This window comes from Vespa velutina, chromosome 19 (assembly GCF_912470025.1).
Source record: "Vespa velutina chromosome 19, iVesVel2.1, whole genome shotgun sequence".
Taxonomy (NCBI): domain Eukaryota; kingdom Metazoa; phylum Arthropoda; class Insecta; order Hymenoptera; family Vespidae; genus Vespa; species Vespa velutina.
The window spans coordinates 2,831,424-2,849,582 of NC_062206.1; the positions used below are offsets into that span (position 1 = coordinate 2,831,424).

The 18,159-nt window shown below is 31.4% G+C and overlaps 1 protein-coding gene and 1 long non-coding RNA gene across 4 annotated transcripts; one reads left to right on the forward strand and one right to left on the reverse strand.

Moving 5' to 3' along the window:
* The first annotated feature begins 459 nt into the window (after nt 1-459).
* On the forward strand, nt 460-10,113 carry LOC124955737 (homeobox protein Nkx-2.2a-like). Of its 3 annotated transcripts, none has more exons than XM_047510600.1 (4): nt 460-809; nt 6,834-6,940; nt 7,167-7,376; nt 9,160-10,113. In XM_047510600.1, exons 1-4 carry the CDS (start codon nt 727-729, stop codon nt 9,663-9,665), a joined length of 906 nt encoding a protein of 301 aa, XP_047366556.1. In that variant the 5' UTR covers nt 460-726; the 3' UTR covers nt 9,666-10,113. The 3 variants fall into 3 exon arrangements, with proteins under 3 accessions (XP_047366556.1, XP_047366555.1, XP_047366557.1); XM_047510599.1 differs by lacking the exon at nt 460-809 and adding an exon at nt 4,449-5,624; XM_047510601.1 differs by lacking the exon at nt 460-809 and adding an exon at nt 6,499-6,546.
* A 4,954-nt stretch (nt 10,114-15,067) lies between these two features.
* LOC124955856 lies at nt 15,068-18,009 on the reverse strand. The gene is made up of 3 exons (XR_007103011.1): nt 17,505-18,009; nt 16,993-17,215; nt 15,068-15,949 (listed from the first exon to the last, which is right to left on the reverse strand). It is a non-coding gene; the product is annotated as an uncharacterized LOC124955856 (long non-coding RNA).
* Between the last annotated feature and the right edge of the window lie 150 nt (nt 18,010-18,159).

The window sequence follows — 18,159 nt, forward strand, 5'->3', positions numbered from 1 at the left end:
CTTGAATTTTTTTTTTCTAGCTACAAGAAAAAAAAACGAAAAAAAAAGAAAAAAAAAAAGAAAAAAAAACAAAAGAAAAGAAAAAACTTTTTAATAAGTTAACAATATAAAATGTCATAAATATATTGTTGAACTTGTAAAAAAAAATTTAGCATTTTAATATCAACAGTAACAATATTTCTGTATCTGTCATATTAAGTGTTTAAATATAATCACCCTATCGTTCTTTATTTATCATGACGACAATACATACAAACGATAACAATATTGATTGTTGTAATTGCAAGTAATAGACGTATCGAGTTTGACGAAATAAAGACTTTGGTATTTGGGCCTCCTTCCTGTGTTACGGCTGACGGTAGTCAAACTAATCTATATAGGGTGTTATCAAATAGATAACGTTGCCAGAGTGCCTATCTGGAAGCCATATTTTTGATACAATGTACAGGTGATCGATATATCGCTACATAGTTCTCAGTAAGTGGGAACAACTAAACGGAATTGGTTGCTTAGAAAGCAAAATGATCGGATATGAGTTGTCTGTTGCTGTGATAAAATTTTGTGATGCTTATTAAAAGAATTATATATCCTTTAATTTGAAACATTATCATTATTTTGAAATTACGTTAAAATTTTAATTACGCCGGGAATATAAAATATTAAATTTTAAACTTTAAATTTTAAGTTTTAAATAAAATTATAAAATAAGAAGAAAAAAGGAAGAAGATGGCAACTGGATACGACGATTGTTATGATGCTTCCTGGCATCTCATACCACCCGATTATGTCAGCAATGAAGAAGATTATAGGTAAAAAGATATAAATCAAAATATAAGCAAAAAAGATACATATAAAAATATAGGTAAAAAGGTATAAATAGAAAAAAAATAAATAGATAGACATTCAAACAAAATTTAAATGAATATATATATATATATATATATATATATATATATATATATATATACATATATACATATATATAAATCGATTAGTATATCCGATTAGGCGAATAATACCGGAAACGAGTTTAAGGACAGTCACGCACATTGGTTGGATCCTTTGGCGTAGAGTGGTACGCCTTGTTACACGATTGTAACACCTAAGAACTATAAGGGCGAATGTGTTATAACACCTGTTGGTTTCCACCATAAATTTAGTATTAATCGCTAGCGATTATTTCCGTCTCTCTCTCTCTCTCTCTCTCTCTCTCTCTCTCTGTTTCTTTCTCTCTTTTTAACTAATGGAGTCAACTTATCATTTTAACACGACAAACTTGAAGCTGCTCGATTTTACTTTGAAAAAAAAAAAAGAAGGTATGGATTCTCTTAAGTACTACTTAAAAAGACGTAAGTAGATCTAAGTTAACAAGCCGTGCTAGGTTCAAGTCACATTTCTTTCTCAGCATGCCGAATACACTTTTTCAAATGAAAAAGGTGTCAAGAATGAAAGAAAGAATTCTTTCGGAGCTTTTCTTCTTTATATGTTTGTCCAAAGGCCTATTTATTTGACCTTTCTTCAATGTATATGTGTGTATATATATGTGTGTGTGTGTGTGTATGCACGCGCCCGTGTGTATGTGTATGTTCGTAGTAAGCAGACCGTACTACGGACAGTATTACTACGTTCATTCATGGATGGTGAGCCGCTCGATCCTTTGTAACGAGTTCATGAATGAACATGTACTACAGCATTTTTCTTAAACTACACCTTAACCCTCCGATATCCGGTTTTTTCATTCCCTCTTATTCTTCTACCAAAAGGCAATTTCTTTTTTTTTCGTTCCAAGAAATTGTTCATTTACTAAGATCGTTTCTATGTACACACACACACACACACAAATTATCCTTGAAAGTATATAAAAGATTTCATTAGTATGAAAAGATATTGTTTTTAAGACAAATTTTTATTTATTTCTAAATCTTTTTTATGTAGCATATTAGAATTTTTAGATTGAAAATTTATAATCATTTTATTAAGAAGAAAATACTAAAAGTTTCGTGAGAACTTTATTTTTTAAATTTCTTATATTAAATTTACAAAGTTTTTTATGGTTATTATATATCATATTAATGAATCATCATATTATATAATAAAGTTCTTATCATATATCGACTTTATTATATATTTTACTTTAGAATTTAATTTTCCTTAAATTTAGAAACACTTCTTATCCAAACGAAAGTAACACTTATTCTCAAGTACTGTATCTTTTGTAACTAAATCTCTTTTCAATAACTTTACTGCAATATTGTAATGGTAAAAGGTACTTGAACAAGTACTATGCTCAAATAATAATCTATGGTGGTCAACTGGTAGGTGAACACTCGAAACGAAGACACGAAGATACGGAGACACGAAGAATGCTTTTGACAAATTCCGGTGTCGACTCCAAAACGTGCCGACTTGAATGAAGGCTCATCCATTTACGAGATATTTCTTTCTATTCAGTATTAACATCACAATATCAGTACCTGTCGGTCAAACACCTGAGACTTCCGACGGCCACTTATTTATTGCTAGTACGTGCTCACGCAAAATTCATCGAATATTTCGAGTGGCTTTCATTTTTCTCTCTCTCCCTCTCTCTCTCTCTCTCTTCAAGTACATATCTTACCTTACAAATTTAGTTTATTCAATTCTAAATAATTAGTTATTTTAACAATGCCAGATTTATAGAAACTAAATTAAATTAAAAATGAAATAAAAATTTCGATTTTCTTATCACGTAAAATCCATAAAACTTTCTTACAAACCATAACAAATGTATCTGAACTCTTATTTTTTTTTTTTATAAAACAAAATAATTATCCCAATCTCTAATTCTTCTAAATCTAATCAAATACAAATGAATAAGTTTAGAATAAGTATAGAATAAGTTTAAATTCGAAAGATTATAATATTATAATCTTTCGAATTTAAACTTATTCTAAAACATTTTTTGGATGATATAAAAGAAGAGACGATAATTAAAACAATTGTTATCTTATATTAAAATAAAACGAAAAGAAAGTAGGAGTCGCATCCTTGCCAGTAAAACAATGACGCGCAGACAAATTGGGTTGCGTGCTTGAAACAAGTTGGCACAGCTATCGCCAAACAGTCGTGGGAGACTGGCAAATGTTCCTCGATTGCTTGAACCTCCAAGTTCTTCATTTTTCTCTTTCTCTCTCCCTCTCTCTCTCTCTCTCTCTCTCTCTCTCTCTCTCTTTTTACCAACGACTAGGAATGAGGCTCGAAATTTTTCCAGGGTTAGCAACGGTAAGAAAGAAGTGGAGAGAAAAGAGCGTGAAGATAATGAAAGAAACAAAAGAAACAAAAAAAAGAAAAAAAAAAAAAGAAACAAAAAATAAAAGTGAATCTACTAAACTCGATTCTAACTGAGTTAGACGGTCAACTACTACAGTAACGAAATTTCTTTCGTGACTCATGGAAGTAAGAATTTTCTTTCTTTTTTTTTATATTTTATCCATATTATATATATATATGTGTGTGTGTGTGTGTGTGTTTTCTTTTTCTATATATCAAGAAGAGAATTTTAGAAGGAAGTCCAAAGAACGATTAGACTCAGAGCCTTAGGAAGCTTTTTGACTTCTCTGAAAATTCGACAAAAGATCCTATGAATGGACCGGAAATTCGCTTGATCCTCTCCCATTTGACCTGTTCCTTTTTCTCTTTCTCTTCCTAAATCGTATAACTTTGAAGATCCGTTTTCTCGTTTTCATGTTAACTTTACGATAAAATATATGTACACACATATTTTTATTTTTTTTCCTCTCATTCGATAAAATCTTACAGCAAATATCGACTTCCCTACGCTAGAAAGAAAGAACTACGCTATTAACCTACTTTTACGTATCGATAGACCTCGATCTAATAAAACGACAGGTACAAATGAATGTGTGTATGTGTGTGTAATAGAGAGAGAGAGAGAGAGAGAGAGAGAGAGAGAAAGAGAGAGAGAGAGAAAGATAATATAAGGTGAACAAAGAGAAGAGGGAGAGAGAAAAGAGAGAATGAAAAAGGAAGAAGAAAAAGTACGAAATGACACGGTAAAAGCACCACTAATGTTCTTCCGCATTAACACTCGAGCTAAAGTATACTTCTCTGTGAAAAAAGGTCTCTGATCGATGAAGCCAGCCGATTGGTTGGCTAGCTTCGAGCTTAGGTCCTGAAAAGCATCGACCTACCCTTGCAGGGATCGACGTTTCTATTGGCTACTACATTGCTCCACCCCCTTTTACTAAGTTACCCTGGTAACATCACTGGTACTGAGGTTAAAATTATACACGACTTTCTCGATTTTTCTTTTCAATTTTTCTATTCAATTAAATGATTTCAAATAATTGAATCAAACCAAATTAAAATGAACAAAATCGTGATCTGAAAAATCTTGATATTCTTTTATCTTGTATTCTTTTTTTTTCTTTATTTCTCTTTTTTAATTTGTATCTCAAAAGAATAATGATCAAATGTGAACTTGAAAATCTATCGATTATTTAGAATAAATTTGTTCTTAAAAAGAAACAAAGGAAAAATGATAGATGCTGATATTGTATTAGGTCAATTTCCATAAGGGGTGGAAGCAATGGATTCGTTGGCTAAGCGAAATGAGGGGATGAGTATATAAAATCTCCGCCCCTTTTCGTAGAACCGCCCCTGGCTTCGAGGGTGCTTCAGTGAACGAAACGGAACGGAGGTAGGGACACTAGCGGTCAAGTGTTCGTCGAGTACACTCAAAAACGACAAGAAGAGTCCTTCACCTTTTGCGAAAAGGGACTCGAGAGACGAGCTACTTAAAAGTAGGCCGAGACACTTCGTCAGTGAACACGTGAAAACTTGCGAACCGTTCGGATCGGCTTCGTATTTATTTGTGTATATGTGCGCGTGTGTGCGCGCGCTGGCGCGTGTGTGTGTGTGTACATTTGTGTATGTGATTTTTTAATTTTTTTCTTTATATTTTCTTTATGTTTCAAATTTGGTGATAAACTGATGTAACAATTTAGAAGAAAAAAAAAAAAAAAAAAAAAAAAAAAAAAAGAAAGAAGAAGGATGAGGAATTGTGAAGTATTATATCAATTCAGAGTTGTGGGATCAAGGTGTGTTTCATTAAGAAACTATAAAAAGACTGTTCAAGATTAAATTGTTTTTTTAAAGAAAAAGATATGAAACAAATTTTAAAAAGATAAAAATATTAAAAGATAGAGAGAGAGAGAGAGAGAGAGAGAGAGAGAGAGATAAAAAAAGATAAAAAAAATACAAAAGAATCAGAATTTTCAATAGAAGAAAAGTAATCCGTTTGACATGTTCCAACATTAACAAAAATAGGAAAAGTGCGTAAAAACAGACAGTTCTTTAGGAATCTTATAGAAATTAGAAAACAGAGAGAGAAAGAGAGAAAGAAAGAGAGAGAGAGAGAGAGAGAGGGGGGAAGGGAGAGAGAAAGAGGATTTGAATGGAAGAACAGTGATTAGAGATGTTTCAACAACATTAAAGACTCTTGCAAGTCTTAATTGAACTTTCACAATGGCGGACAAGAATAAAATTCTGCCCTGGCCACTTCTACCCTATCCAGCCAGTCTTTTGAATCATGTTTGGTACAGTCAACTCGCATTAAATACTAGGTAATTCATCGATTAAAATTAGCATGTTCTCGTTTACCTCTTTCATTGATTAATTTCTTTTTTCTCATCTTTAATTATTTTTAAGATATTCTTAACGTAGCACGTAAAATATAATCTTTACATAATCGATTAAATATCTTGATAGGCCCACGAATTCTTACACGTGTCTTCGGCAAAGTTCTCATATCGTTTATTTTATTATCGGATCAAGTATCCGTTTTGTTATCGATACGAAAACGTAACGTAGCTTGATCTTTCGATCTTAACTTAGATCTGATTAAAATCATGGATCAATATAAATTTATTTCATTTATTCTAAAAAAAAATCTTTCGATATGTTACGAATCATTGAAATGAGATCAATGTCATTCAAAAGTATTTCAATTTTTTTTTTTTTTTTTTTATCACAAAACACGTCTATTTAAAAATTAAATAAAAATTAAATTAAACGAGTTATATTGTGGCAAATATATGAATATATATATAAAAAAAAAAAAAAAAAAAAAAAAAAAAAAAAAATACATGTGCAAACGAGTGTGACTAATATAAAAGAGAGATTTGAATGCTGGATAGCAAGATAATTCTATCAAGATAAACGAATGATTGAAGAGAATTAGAGTTTACCGTAGAAAAATATGTTCTAAAAACATTTCTTATTTTACAAAAGCGATACTACCGAACGTGTCATGATAATAGTTAGTTTGGCTTAAGGAAGAAACGGGAAATATATTTTCTAACAATAAGCTAAAAGTAGCAGGTATTTTTGCGAGTGCTCTTCTTTTTAATCGGATTTTAAAAGAAGCTGAGTCTATGTGGCTTCTTGACGAATTGTCACGTGGCATTGAAAACTCATAAGACAATTTTTCAGAGATTGGATTGGATCAACTTTTTGGAGAATACCCTTCTTAATCCTTTTTTAAAAGTAAATAAGAGTCAGCTTAAAAGATTATCTTTTATTTTTTTTTATCTTTTTTATTATTATTATTATTATTATTATTATTATTATTATTATTATTATTATTATTATTATTATTATTATTATTATTATTATTATTATTATTATTATTATTATTATTATTATTATTATTTTTATTTTCAATTTCTTTTCACCCGTTGAAATGAGTAACTGTATTAAACTATAGCTGCATCACTTGATATATGTTTATAATTATAATCATATCGAATATATCTTTCACATTTTTGTTTTAGAATATTAGAAAGTATGAAAATGCCAGCTAGAACGTCAGGTTTTCACATAAGTGATATATTAGAATTAAATGATGCTAAACCATCTCAAGAAGAGAATGAAGTTCAAGGTAATAAGAAAATTTTATAATTTTCTTAATGTTCATTTCTTAATGTCTTTAAAAAATATCTACGATCTATAACAAATATAAAATATTGTAGAAGTATTAATTATTGATTATATATATATATATTTAGTTCTATAAAATGCAAAATACTAATATATTTTGCAAATATCTATCCAATCTTACAAAATGATCTACATGATCTACAATAAATATATCAAACACATTATAGGAAGTACAACTGTTCTACCGACGGCGAATGACGTTCCATCAGCCTATCAACAATTTTTAGAACACACGACAGCAGCCATGTTACAACCAGCAATGCATGCGAATCTTAACAGGGGTAGTTTGCCACCACCACCCCCAGCATTACTTGGCTGGCCAAGTGGACCTACAGCTTTACCAACGACACTACCACAACCTTTAGAAGAAGTAAACAGTAAGAAAGCTATATGAACGAGTTAGTAAGAATTAGTTAGAAAAATGTTGATTTCCATTCGACATCGTTTCGCAAGGGTAGCTACATAGCTAGCTAGCTATCCCTGCTACCTAATAAATAGGGGTGCCGAATATTCGCAGGCGGGATGCGAATCGTATTTATTTAGAAGCCTACAATTGGTCCGCTCCAGCTAAGCAGGATCTAATGGTCCTATAAAAGGTGCTTGTGGCTGCTGTACCACGATTGGCGAGCAAACCAGGACAGATGTCTTTTCGGAGGACAGATGCGTTCACGAGCCCTCGATGAATCCAAATTGTCACGCCCAGAATGTACTACGTTGCCCTATCCCTTTGCCCTTCGTGTGATTTTTTCTTTCTTTCTCTCTCTCCTTTTTTCTTTCTCCCAATCTATCTATCTTCTTGTACTCTCTTCAGGGATATAACTTAGCGTACTTTACACGACCGAAAAATTAGACCGTTGAAAATGTTAGGGATCCTTTTCTATGATAGTGAATCTCATCGATCATCTTGCTAAAAAAAAGAAATTGATTTCAATTGCAATAACATTAGAATGACGAGAAGAAGTTTTTTTTTTTTTTTTAATATTTCTTATTACCTTTGATACTATCAACGATCCTTTCTTATTACAGTCAATCACATTTTGCTAAAAAAAAAAAAAAAGAAAAAGAAAAAAAAAAGAAACACAAAATCTAAATTAATTTCAATAGCATGAAAATGCAAGAAAAATTTTTTGATAATATTTTTTTTTTTTTCTCTTATTGTGTTAATTATCAGAAAGATATCAGGTATTGTTTTCTATTATTCCATTATATCTTATCACATTCTGTTGAAATGAAAAATCTAATTAAATTCTAATAATACTAGAAAATAAGAGGATTTTCCAAGAAACATTTTAATGAGAAATCTTAAGTGTGAGATAGTTTAATTGAAATCACAGAGAACATAGTATTAGAAATAGAAACTAATCTCCCATGAAAATGATATGGTTAATCCCATAGGGGATGTTTCAGAGTGTTTCGGCATTAAATAGGCTTTATATTACTTCGCACCCTCTCCCTACGAAAAGGAAACGTTCCACAAAAGCATATTGTACGATTGCGAAAGCCACGATACTTTGGTCTACATTGAATTAGCGAGTCTTACGGTCACCCTATCGGAAGCCTATCACTCTCACGACACAAACCATAAAACAAATAGTAACGATTCTTACCCAACAACAAAAATTCATCTCGTTGAATTTTCCTAAAGATTTTTTTTAATAAAAAGTAACTTGTGTGAACACATAAGATAAAAAAAAAAAAAAAAAAAAAAAAAAGAAAATGAGTTCGCTCTAGTCTGGTAAAACGTTTGAAGAAAAAAAAATCAATGCCCTTCTGCATCTGCTGCCAATCATCGTTAAGAGCTTTCGTGCCAACTTGAAATGCAGCTGCACTCTTTTACACCTTTCATTATCGAGTCTAGCATGATGTAAGCATCCAAAAAGATATTTTCTAAATATCTACTAACTAAATTTATCTTTATTTATATATAATAATGTAATATTTTTTACAAAAAAAAAAAAAAAAAGAAAAAAAAAATAATTATACTGAAATTATGATCAATTTTTGAATGGAAGAGTTAGAACTGCGAACAGACTTTTTAATATACACATCGAAATTAAATTTTAGAGAACGCAAATCATAACAATAAAAATTTCATGATAATCGTCGAATCTCTTCAAAGAAGCATGTGAAGGAACATCGCGTGTTGTATTGTGCTTACAGTTCTCCAACAGCCAGACTCGACGAGTCCAGCAATCTCAGAGCTATCCTTCCCGTCGCAACAAGAGAACAGTCACGAGTCTAAGGACGAAGAGTCACAGGATTTCGAGGAGGAACATCCGAACGGTGAAACACAAAGTCACGAGGCTGAACATAAAAAGAGGAAACGACGAGTATTATTTTCTAAAGCTCAAACTTATGAGCTTGAGAGAAGATTTCGTCAACAGAGATATCTCAGTGCACCGGAAAGAGAACACCTAGCATCGATTATTCGATTGACCCCAACGCAAGTTAAGATTTGGTTTCAAAATCATAGGTATAAGACGAAACGTGCGGCAACTGAAAGAGTCGAAGCTGGTGGAAGTGGTTGTTCACCAAGAAGAGTAGCAGTTCCAGTGTTAGTAAGAGATGGTAAACCATGTCAATCAAAACTGATGGAACCAACAACTTATCCCGGGAATGGTCAAGTGCCTATGGCTCCTTACATGCAAAAACCATACTGGTGGTAAGACTTAATTGATTAACAAATATGTGAGGTCGCATTAGGACGGCCTTGAACACCTTTATAAACCTCGTCAGATCTAGTCAGGATTAAGGCGTTATCAATGAAGAATAGAAAAAGTGATGTTTTAAGAGATCCTGACTGAAAATCAATGAACAAGGGATTCATTTGTTACCTTCATTAAAAAACCAAAGAGAATTTATTTGGGACGATTTAAACAATTAAATGCTCGTCTCGTATTAAAAGAATTCCTGACGAGAATGTGATCTTAATAGTGCGAATGGAATGAAATAATACAAAAAAAAAAAAAAAATAAAATAAATAAAATAAAATAAAATAATAAAAATAAAAATAAAAATACAAATAAATAATCGTGTAAATTCGATCTCGTATAGATGAATGTGTAATGACTCATTATCTTCGTATAGGACGTAGTGTGATACGTACGAATGAAAATCCAACTTTACGTACTTTAATTTGTCTTGTTCTTTTTTTTTTCCTTTTTATTAACAAATCGTCTAAACGAAAATTAGAAAAAGAACAATATGAGAATGATATATCAATCTAATTCAATTTCTATGATAGAAATCTCTTCGAAAGATTGATATCTTTGTGATCCATCGTATCTACGATTTTTAATTGTTAATGTGTAAAAAGAAGGATTGCACAAGTTCGTCCTTCAATAGTCTATTAGACAATTATTTCAGTAGATTGTGTATATATGTACATTCTGTATAATACATGGTATAAACTAATATATATACATATACATATACATATATATATATATATATATATATATATATATATATATATATATACATATACATATAAGTATATATGAGAAACATATTTAATAAATTTTAATCCCAAGAAAATACATCTAATATTATTCTTATCACTAATTCAATGGCCGACAGTTTATTAGACGACTATCTATCGAGCCCTTTAAAGGGCTACTGTGCGCTTCTTTTCTACTGCTCCTTTCCTTTCCCTCTTTCGATGCACGTCGGAAGCCAACGTAGCTTGAGTGACAAGCTTCCGGTTTCCGTTTCCCTGCAGCCATCTTGTTACCGGTTTAGATTTCCTGAAAGCACCCTATCGTGCTTTGCTAAGGGTCACTAGCCTTTTAAGACGGTCTCTCATATACAACGAAATATACCTATAGATCATTTATTTAAATCGAGATTTTATTTTGAAATCATGTAATTTTTTTTTCTTTTCTTTAGATAAATTTTTATTAAAATCTCCACAGTAACAGTCTATATAAAGATATATTTTTTTTTTGTATGTTTCAAATCATCTAATTTTCTTTATATCGAATAGAAAAATTTATATACGTACACATTCACACAGAGAATAATATTTCTAAATAGATATTTCTTTTTTGATATTTTTTAAATCTCACCTAATTTCCTTGATTTTTATTAGAAAAATTCTAATATAAATTTGAACAGTAACAATAACAGTATCGGTGTTTGTTTTTTTATATTGTCATTATATTTTTTATTTTAATTAGAAAAATTCTAATCAAATATTACTCTACATCACAATATTAATCTACATAGAGAGAGAGAGAGAAGTATTTTTCCTATTTTTTGAGAAAAATCTATTGAATTGAGAACACTAAAAACTTTCCAGATTTCCTATAAAAGGGATTAAAGATGAGCCCCTTTAACATTTACTATCTCTTCTCGTTATCCGAAATATATAACGAGAGAGATGACGTAGCGAAGTAAATGGAGTGGACAGCGGCCAGCATATGCTTTGTGGCGATCCTTGAAAGAGAGAGAGAGAGAGAGAGAGAGAGAGAGAGAAGTAATGTACAAAACGAAAGCACCCCCGAGCAAAGAAGAATATGTGATGTCGAGGCCTGCGAAATGCCACTGTGCATTCAACCGAAAGCATGAGATAACATTCAACCAGCTACACTAGGTCGTACCATGATTTATATGACCGCCTGTAATCTATAGATTTGGACATAGTCCACTGACCTTTAGCTACCATCCCCACCCTTCACTATGAAGACATTTTTATAACGAAGAAAATCACTTGCTACCTTCAAAATCTTTCTACAAATTCATACTAAATTCAAAGAGAAAAATATTCACTATTAAAAATAGAAAATTTCCATGGGTCAGTATATGTATATATACAAATATATTGTAAGGCAATCGATAGAAGAAAATAAATTGATAGTTTGTCGAGCAACGGGACGTCCCCTAATATTTCCGAATCTAATCGAGGGGGTGTGTTAGCTGTTACTACTCTTCGTGAAGCAAGAAAAAAAAAGGCTAAAAAGAGATAGAAAGAAAGGCTGATAAAAGAGAAAAAAAACGAAAAAACTTTAACAATACCGTTGTAGAGAAGTGGATGGGGGTTGAAAGGGCAAGACTGTGTTCCGGACTGCTTTATTGCCTGATTTCCGTGGGGTGGACCTTACGTATAAAATGTAAGAGACCTTCTTTTTTATCTTTCTTTCTTTCTTTCTTTCTTTCTTTCTTTCTCTCTCTCTTTGATTCTACAAATGACATGATCAGTGACATTATTCTTCACATAAAATGTAACAAATATAATAAAAAAGAGAAAAGCAGAACCCTTTCAACAACCCTTTCGCTGATAATCTTAAAGACCTTGAAGGTCGTGCGACTACTACATTTCATGGTAAACAATCGCAATGTACAATCTACCGGATATGACCTTCCTTTTTTACATATTTTTTCAAGCCAATCAAATGGCACGTGCCTATGTCACTTTGGAGGATACTGACACACGTGACCGGAAAGAGCATCCTAATTGCTATCGATTTTCTATTTGATAAGTATTTTTTAAGAACTCGCTATTCTACTTGTTAGAGTGAGAGAAAGACAGAGAATTCTTTAACGATTTTTCGGCATGCCAATTCTCTATACATATATATGCATATACACACATATACACATACATACAAAATCTTCTCTTTCTTTTCAAAGTACAATAAACGAACAGACAGACAGAAAGTTTAGACGATTGAAAAACTTTTGCGAAGTTCTACCTAAACCCTTGACACTTTTTCTACTTTTTCGTTAGGAAAATCGAATGTTTGGATATATTCAATTGAATCTATCGAGAGATATTAGAATTGTAGAAATGAAGAAAATAAAAGGGATTCGTAGAGTATAAAATCGAAGATCTAATAGTAAATTATAAAAAATCTTCTTCTTCTTCTTCTTCTCAAGATATGAAGCTAAGTGCAACGAGATATTGGATGTTTGCCAGAAGGAATCGTATTGGTCGAGATTATAAGTCTTTGAGGGTAGAAAAAGCACAGAGAGTAGATTAATCAAAGGAGAAATTCCGGGCGACGAGCAACCACCGACAAAGCATATTCCCCGCTAAGAATGGATCGTTTCCGGTTCCGTTCTCTTTATGGTACATTGCGGCTCAGCGATGTATTAAGATTACTTAATCAATAAAATCCCGAAGAAGAACGAAAAACTAAATCGTTTTTCACTTATTATACCTTGCAGTAGATTTTCTTCGAGATTTTTTACATTCGAGAATATTTTATTATTGATGTTAACTTTTAACAAATTTGTAGAATTTTCACATATTTTTATATATTTTTATATAAATGTATTTAATGTATAGATTTCGTAGTTTGTACGAGACACGTGTGTCAAACGAGAATGGTTTAAACGAGTAGGGTAGTTAGATAAACAAGAATTTGATCGAACCGTTAAAATGACCAAACATTGACACTCGATATTAATGCTCTCACTCTCAATTAACGGTAAGAGATACACACACACACACACACACACAAAGAGAGAGAGAGAGAGAAAGAGAGAGAAAGAGAGAGAGACATGTATCTAAATTGATATAACATTTAAGAAAGAATTATAATTATAATAATGTATCTTGAATTAAATGATTTCGCATAAATTACGATTATATTTTTAAGTATTAATAACAAAAGATAATATTTATCTTAGAGAATGATCTCGCAGATGTTTGAAATATCGATCCAATTCGCTTTAAAATTCTTTTGTGTCGTCCTTCCTTGAAGGAGATAGAAACTCGTGTAAATCAGTGGCAAACGGTATAGAAAAAAAAGTTGTAGGACCTTTTCCGAGCGACGGCTCGCTTTAAGCAGATTTAGCCGCGAAACCAGGAAACGTTTAAGAGGGTGAAGCACAACTTCGAATTAGGGGTTGGTGCAAAGTAGCTGAGATGAAGGAAAAAGAAAAAATATATTCCTTCCTTTCTATCCATGTTTTCTCTAGATCCATTGATACAATAAACGACCCGTTCGATCCTAGATTTTCGATCTCTTATTCGTTTATTCTGTATCTGAAATTTGTTTTTCTACAAGATACTTTTCGATTTCTAAATAAATCTTTGTCAAATTCGTGTATTTTCATATGTGTTCAATTATGGTAATCTAATATCTGTATAATAGAGAAATATATATTATTAGTAACTCTTTTATATATATATATATATATATATATATATATTAAAGTTTTCCTATGAATCGAAGATAGAATATACTCACAGTATTCTCTGTTTGTCGTAAAAGAAGACTAATAGGGATTGAGTATTAGACTGACAACTCAACCTTGTAAAAATCCACTTGTTACAAAAATAACAGGATAAAAGACAGACTGATAAAATAGAATTAGGAAGAAGGTTATTTCTAACAGAGATCACTGGCGCAAATCTTGAAGGAGACCAAGGTCTAGCATAGGCTGTATGCATCGGTTGAAAATAAAATAAAAAATTGTTCCAACATGAATTTATTTCATTTTTTAAATTTGATTAAAAATAGTTATAAATTGTGTATTAAATTGACATTAAATATATGGTCATGGTTTTTATGAGCAACGATAAGTAAAAAAGGCATTGAAAGTCGAACGTTCGCCACTGCCAATTCGAAGAACCCTAATTTGATGAGCACGTGTCGACCAATGACACTCCCACGCCCTGTTCTCGCTATTTTCCGTCGAGTTACAATGGAACGTTCTATATGACACACGTATAAACCATTAAAAGATGGTTACGCTGATATCCAGGCATATGTGTACGGAAGATCGCGTGAAAAAAATTGTCAAGGAGAAATTCGATTTGAAAATACTTGCTCTTTCTTTTGTCTTTAACATTTTTTAATTTAATTGTGGTTTATTAATAGTTATAAAAATCATTATCATATCTAATTTGAAGAAATACTTAAAGTAACATACAATTTATTTATGATTTGTTGATTATTAAAAATACGATATATAGAATTTGATAATATAATATATTTATATTATCAAATATTATATTTAATTTAAAAAAAAATGTATAAAAATTACATACATAAATCTTCAAAATATATATTAATAATAATTGAATTATTAATGACAAATTTAATCATAATCTTTCGAATAATCATAATCATTCATCTAACAAATCAGCTTAACGGTTTCTAACGTTTATCTAACTTGTTACTGAATAACAAAAAACTCTTAATTGATACATTAAGAAAAAAAAATTAATATACTTCATTAACAATCTCCAACAATAATAATAGTATTAGAAAACATCCCGTTCGACATTTTTTTCATTCGAAATCCCGAAGATTATCTTCGAAGGATTTACTATAGCCCAAAATTGTCATGAAAACACGTTCATTGAAGTTTGGCGTTAGCGCGTGCATTGATTTGCCGCTCAATTTCCTTCGAATATTCCGTTCTAAAGGACACCTCCTGCGAGAAGCTACATCCCTCTCTTTCACTCTTTCTCACCCTTAAGCCGACGTTTACTAAAATCTGGATACAATACAGTTCGAAACGCAGTTGCCTGTTTGGTAAGCCTGTTAAACGCAAACATTTGCAACAATACAAGCTGAAAGTATATTTGAACGAAATAGTACTTTGCTTTTTGGGATAAAAAGGGCTGGGGTGTTGCCCTTAGCCAGCTCGATTATCCACCGTACAAGCATCCGATCTTCTTCATCGTAAAAGAAACTCGAATGAGAAGAGAGAATCGTCATCAGAAAGTGAGAAAGAAAGAGATAGCGAAGGGTCGGCCTCCCTTTACGTTCTACTTCTCTTGTCCTCTCACCTGGGCAAAGGCGTGGCTTTTGCGACAGTGGTCGATAACGCTGCTACCGGCAGCAGGAGGGGTGAAATGTACCCCTACTTTCAGAACCACCAAAGATTTCCCTCCTGAAGGTAAGTGAACGCAACGAGAGCCTTCCTGCGAAGTACTTCTCTGAAGATTCTTGGCAACTATCCAATCGTTTACTGTTTATACACTGATTTTCTTCTGCACATAAAAAGGTATTTTTAAGTTATTTTATATTCCACTTTTTCCCAATAAGTTATGAAAGAATTTGTAGTATTTTATATTATATTTATATGTATTCAGAATTTTTTTACTAAAATTTTAATATTAACTATTGACAAGTCTAATACTATAATATACTATAACAATACTATGATATTTAATAGAAAACAATAGTATTTACAATTAGATGAAATATTCAATTATAGTAATAATAAATGATCAAATTTTTGATCAAACAGATATATACTTAATTGTAAATATTTTTTTAACAATAGACCAAAGGTCGTCTAGATTGATATAAATGTTAAAAAGATTTTTTTAACATCTATAAAATAAAATTTGAGTTAGTTTAAACCTATAGCAAAGAGTACCTTGCACAATAACATTTTCGTTTGGATTTCTTCCAAGGTCATTTTTTGAAAAATAAGGCTTATTTAACACACACGAGCTTTTATAAAAAGAATTGACACGAGTGACGAAAACTATTTGGAAAAGGTCTCGTTGAACTTGTCACTAGTCAAGGCTAACGCATTTCGTGTAATAACACTCGAACACAATAAGCATGCAAGTAGATATTATATTGCATCCACTATTGCATTTAATTAATCTCCAAGAAGGAACATTCAAGGAACCAACTTCATTAAGCTTTTAAATGGTTGAAGAACTTGTTTTGTAGTTTAGAGTAGAAGCTTCCGATAAGTATAATTTACTGTTAAGTAATTTACTATAATTAATAGTAAATTAATTTAATTAAATAAATTTAGCTTAAAAAAAAAAAGAAAAAAAAGAAAGAAAGAAAAAAAAAGAAGAAAAAAGAAAAAAAAAGAAAAATAAAGAAAATTGATTTAACACATTATCTTTAATTAAAAATTGAAAATGAATAAAAAAATTTTGATCAAAGTGGACTGCAATGCCTATAGCTATAATAAATCAACATAATTATCATGACTAGCGTATATCATAAAGATCATGATGATCTAATCAAAAAATTCGAGGGTAGATCAATTGGAACTGTATCATACACTAACGATACGATCACGATATCGAGCTTATATCTGAGGGTTGAATAAGTCGTTCTCTGGTAGGCGGAGATTCAGCTAAAAACATCGTGTCAGCTTTACGCCGCTAAAGTGCAGATTTGTGTTAGCGGAAGTGAGGTAATAGCTTGCATGGAAGCTCATCGTTGTGTCTGTGTCCTATTGTCTCATGATCCTCTAAAGCTTCAGCGTATGAGTGTGTGTGTATCTACATGGAAAAAAAAGATTATTAATAATTAAAAAATGAATTTACACTAAACTAAACAAAAAAGAAACAAATTTGATGGAAACTTTATAGCGTGCTACCTATAAAACATAATCTAAAAATTTCATTTAATACATATTACAATAAACTAACAAAATAGAATTAAATAAAAACTTTATAATACGTATTTATACAAAGTAAGAAAAAATAAGAACAATAAAAAATCCATCTACTATATATACACTAAGCTAAATACCAAAAAATTGGTTGAAATTTATCAAAAGATCGTCACCTTTTCAGACATGTTCAACAAAGAAAAGTTATCGCTAGGTATTTAGCAAACCGACAAGTCCCTTTAACGTCGTATCTAACAATGTCCAAGTTTTCCAGCCGTTTCCTACGAAATCGATCGAAGGTTCGGTATAAAAAGAAAACCATGCCACAGGACAGGCCGCAAAACTTGGACAATGGAAAACACATCCGGCCAATTGTCACGCCCATGAGCCTCGACTTTTCCTAGTTACTCCTCCTCTCTCTCTCTCTCTCTCTCTCTCTCTCTCTCTCTCTCTCTCTCTCTCTCTCTTTCTCTCTTTCTCTCTCTCTCTCTCTCTTGATCGTGTTCTCTCAAAGATTCTAGGCTGTTTTTTTTTGCTGATCAGTAGTAGCCTTACTCGTGCTTGGTCAAGCAGCAAATCGAGGTTCCAATCAATGAAAAGGAAATGTTTATGTCTTCATTTAGAAAAGTGCATGCGTTTATTCTTTTCATGTTTCCGCTTTTTTCAATCGATGTTTTGGAAAAATCTAGAAAAATAACAAAAATCATTATTTCTAGATCACATCTGTACAATTTTATAAATAATACAATTTAACGAATTGTTATCAGATAAAAGAAAAAGGTGTATATTTAGGACTAGCCTTGGTGCAGTTGCCGATCGAAATAGAAAGTC

Bases quoted from the DNA above. Each gene is read 5' to 3' on its own strand.
- LOC124955737 (XM_047510599.1), top strand. From the start codon at position 5,527: ATGGCGGACAAGAATAAAATTCTGCCCTGGCCACTTCTACCCTATCCA. The intron at 6,941-7,166 runs GTAATAAGAAAA...AACACATTATAG, and splicing joins AGAAGAGAATGAAGTTCAAG to GAAGTACAACTGTTCTACCG. The intron at 7,377-9,159 runs GTAAGAAAGCTA...TTGTGCTTACAG, and splicing joins ACCTTTAGAAGAAGTAAACA to TTCTCCAACAGCCAGACTCG.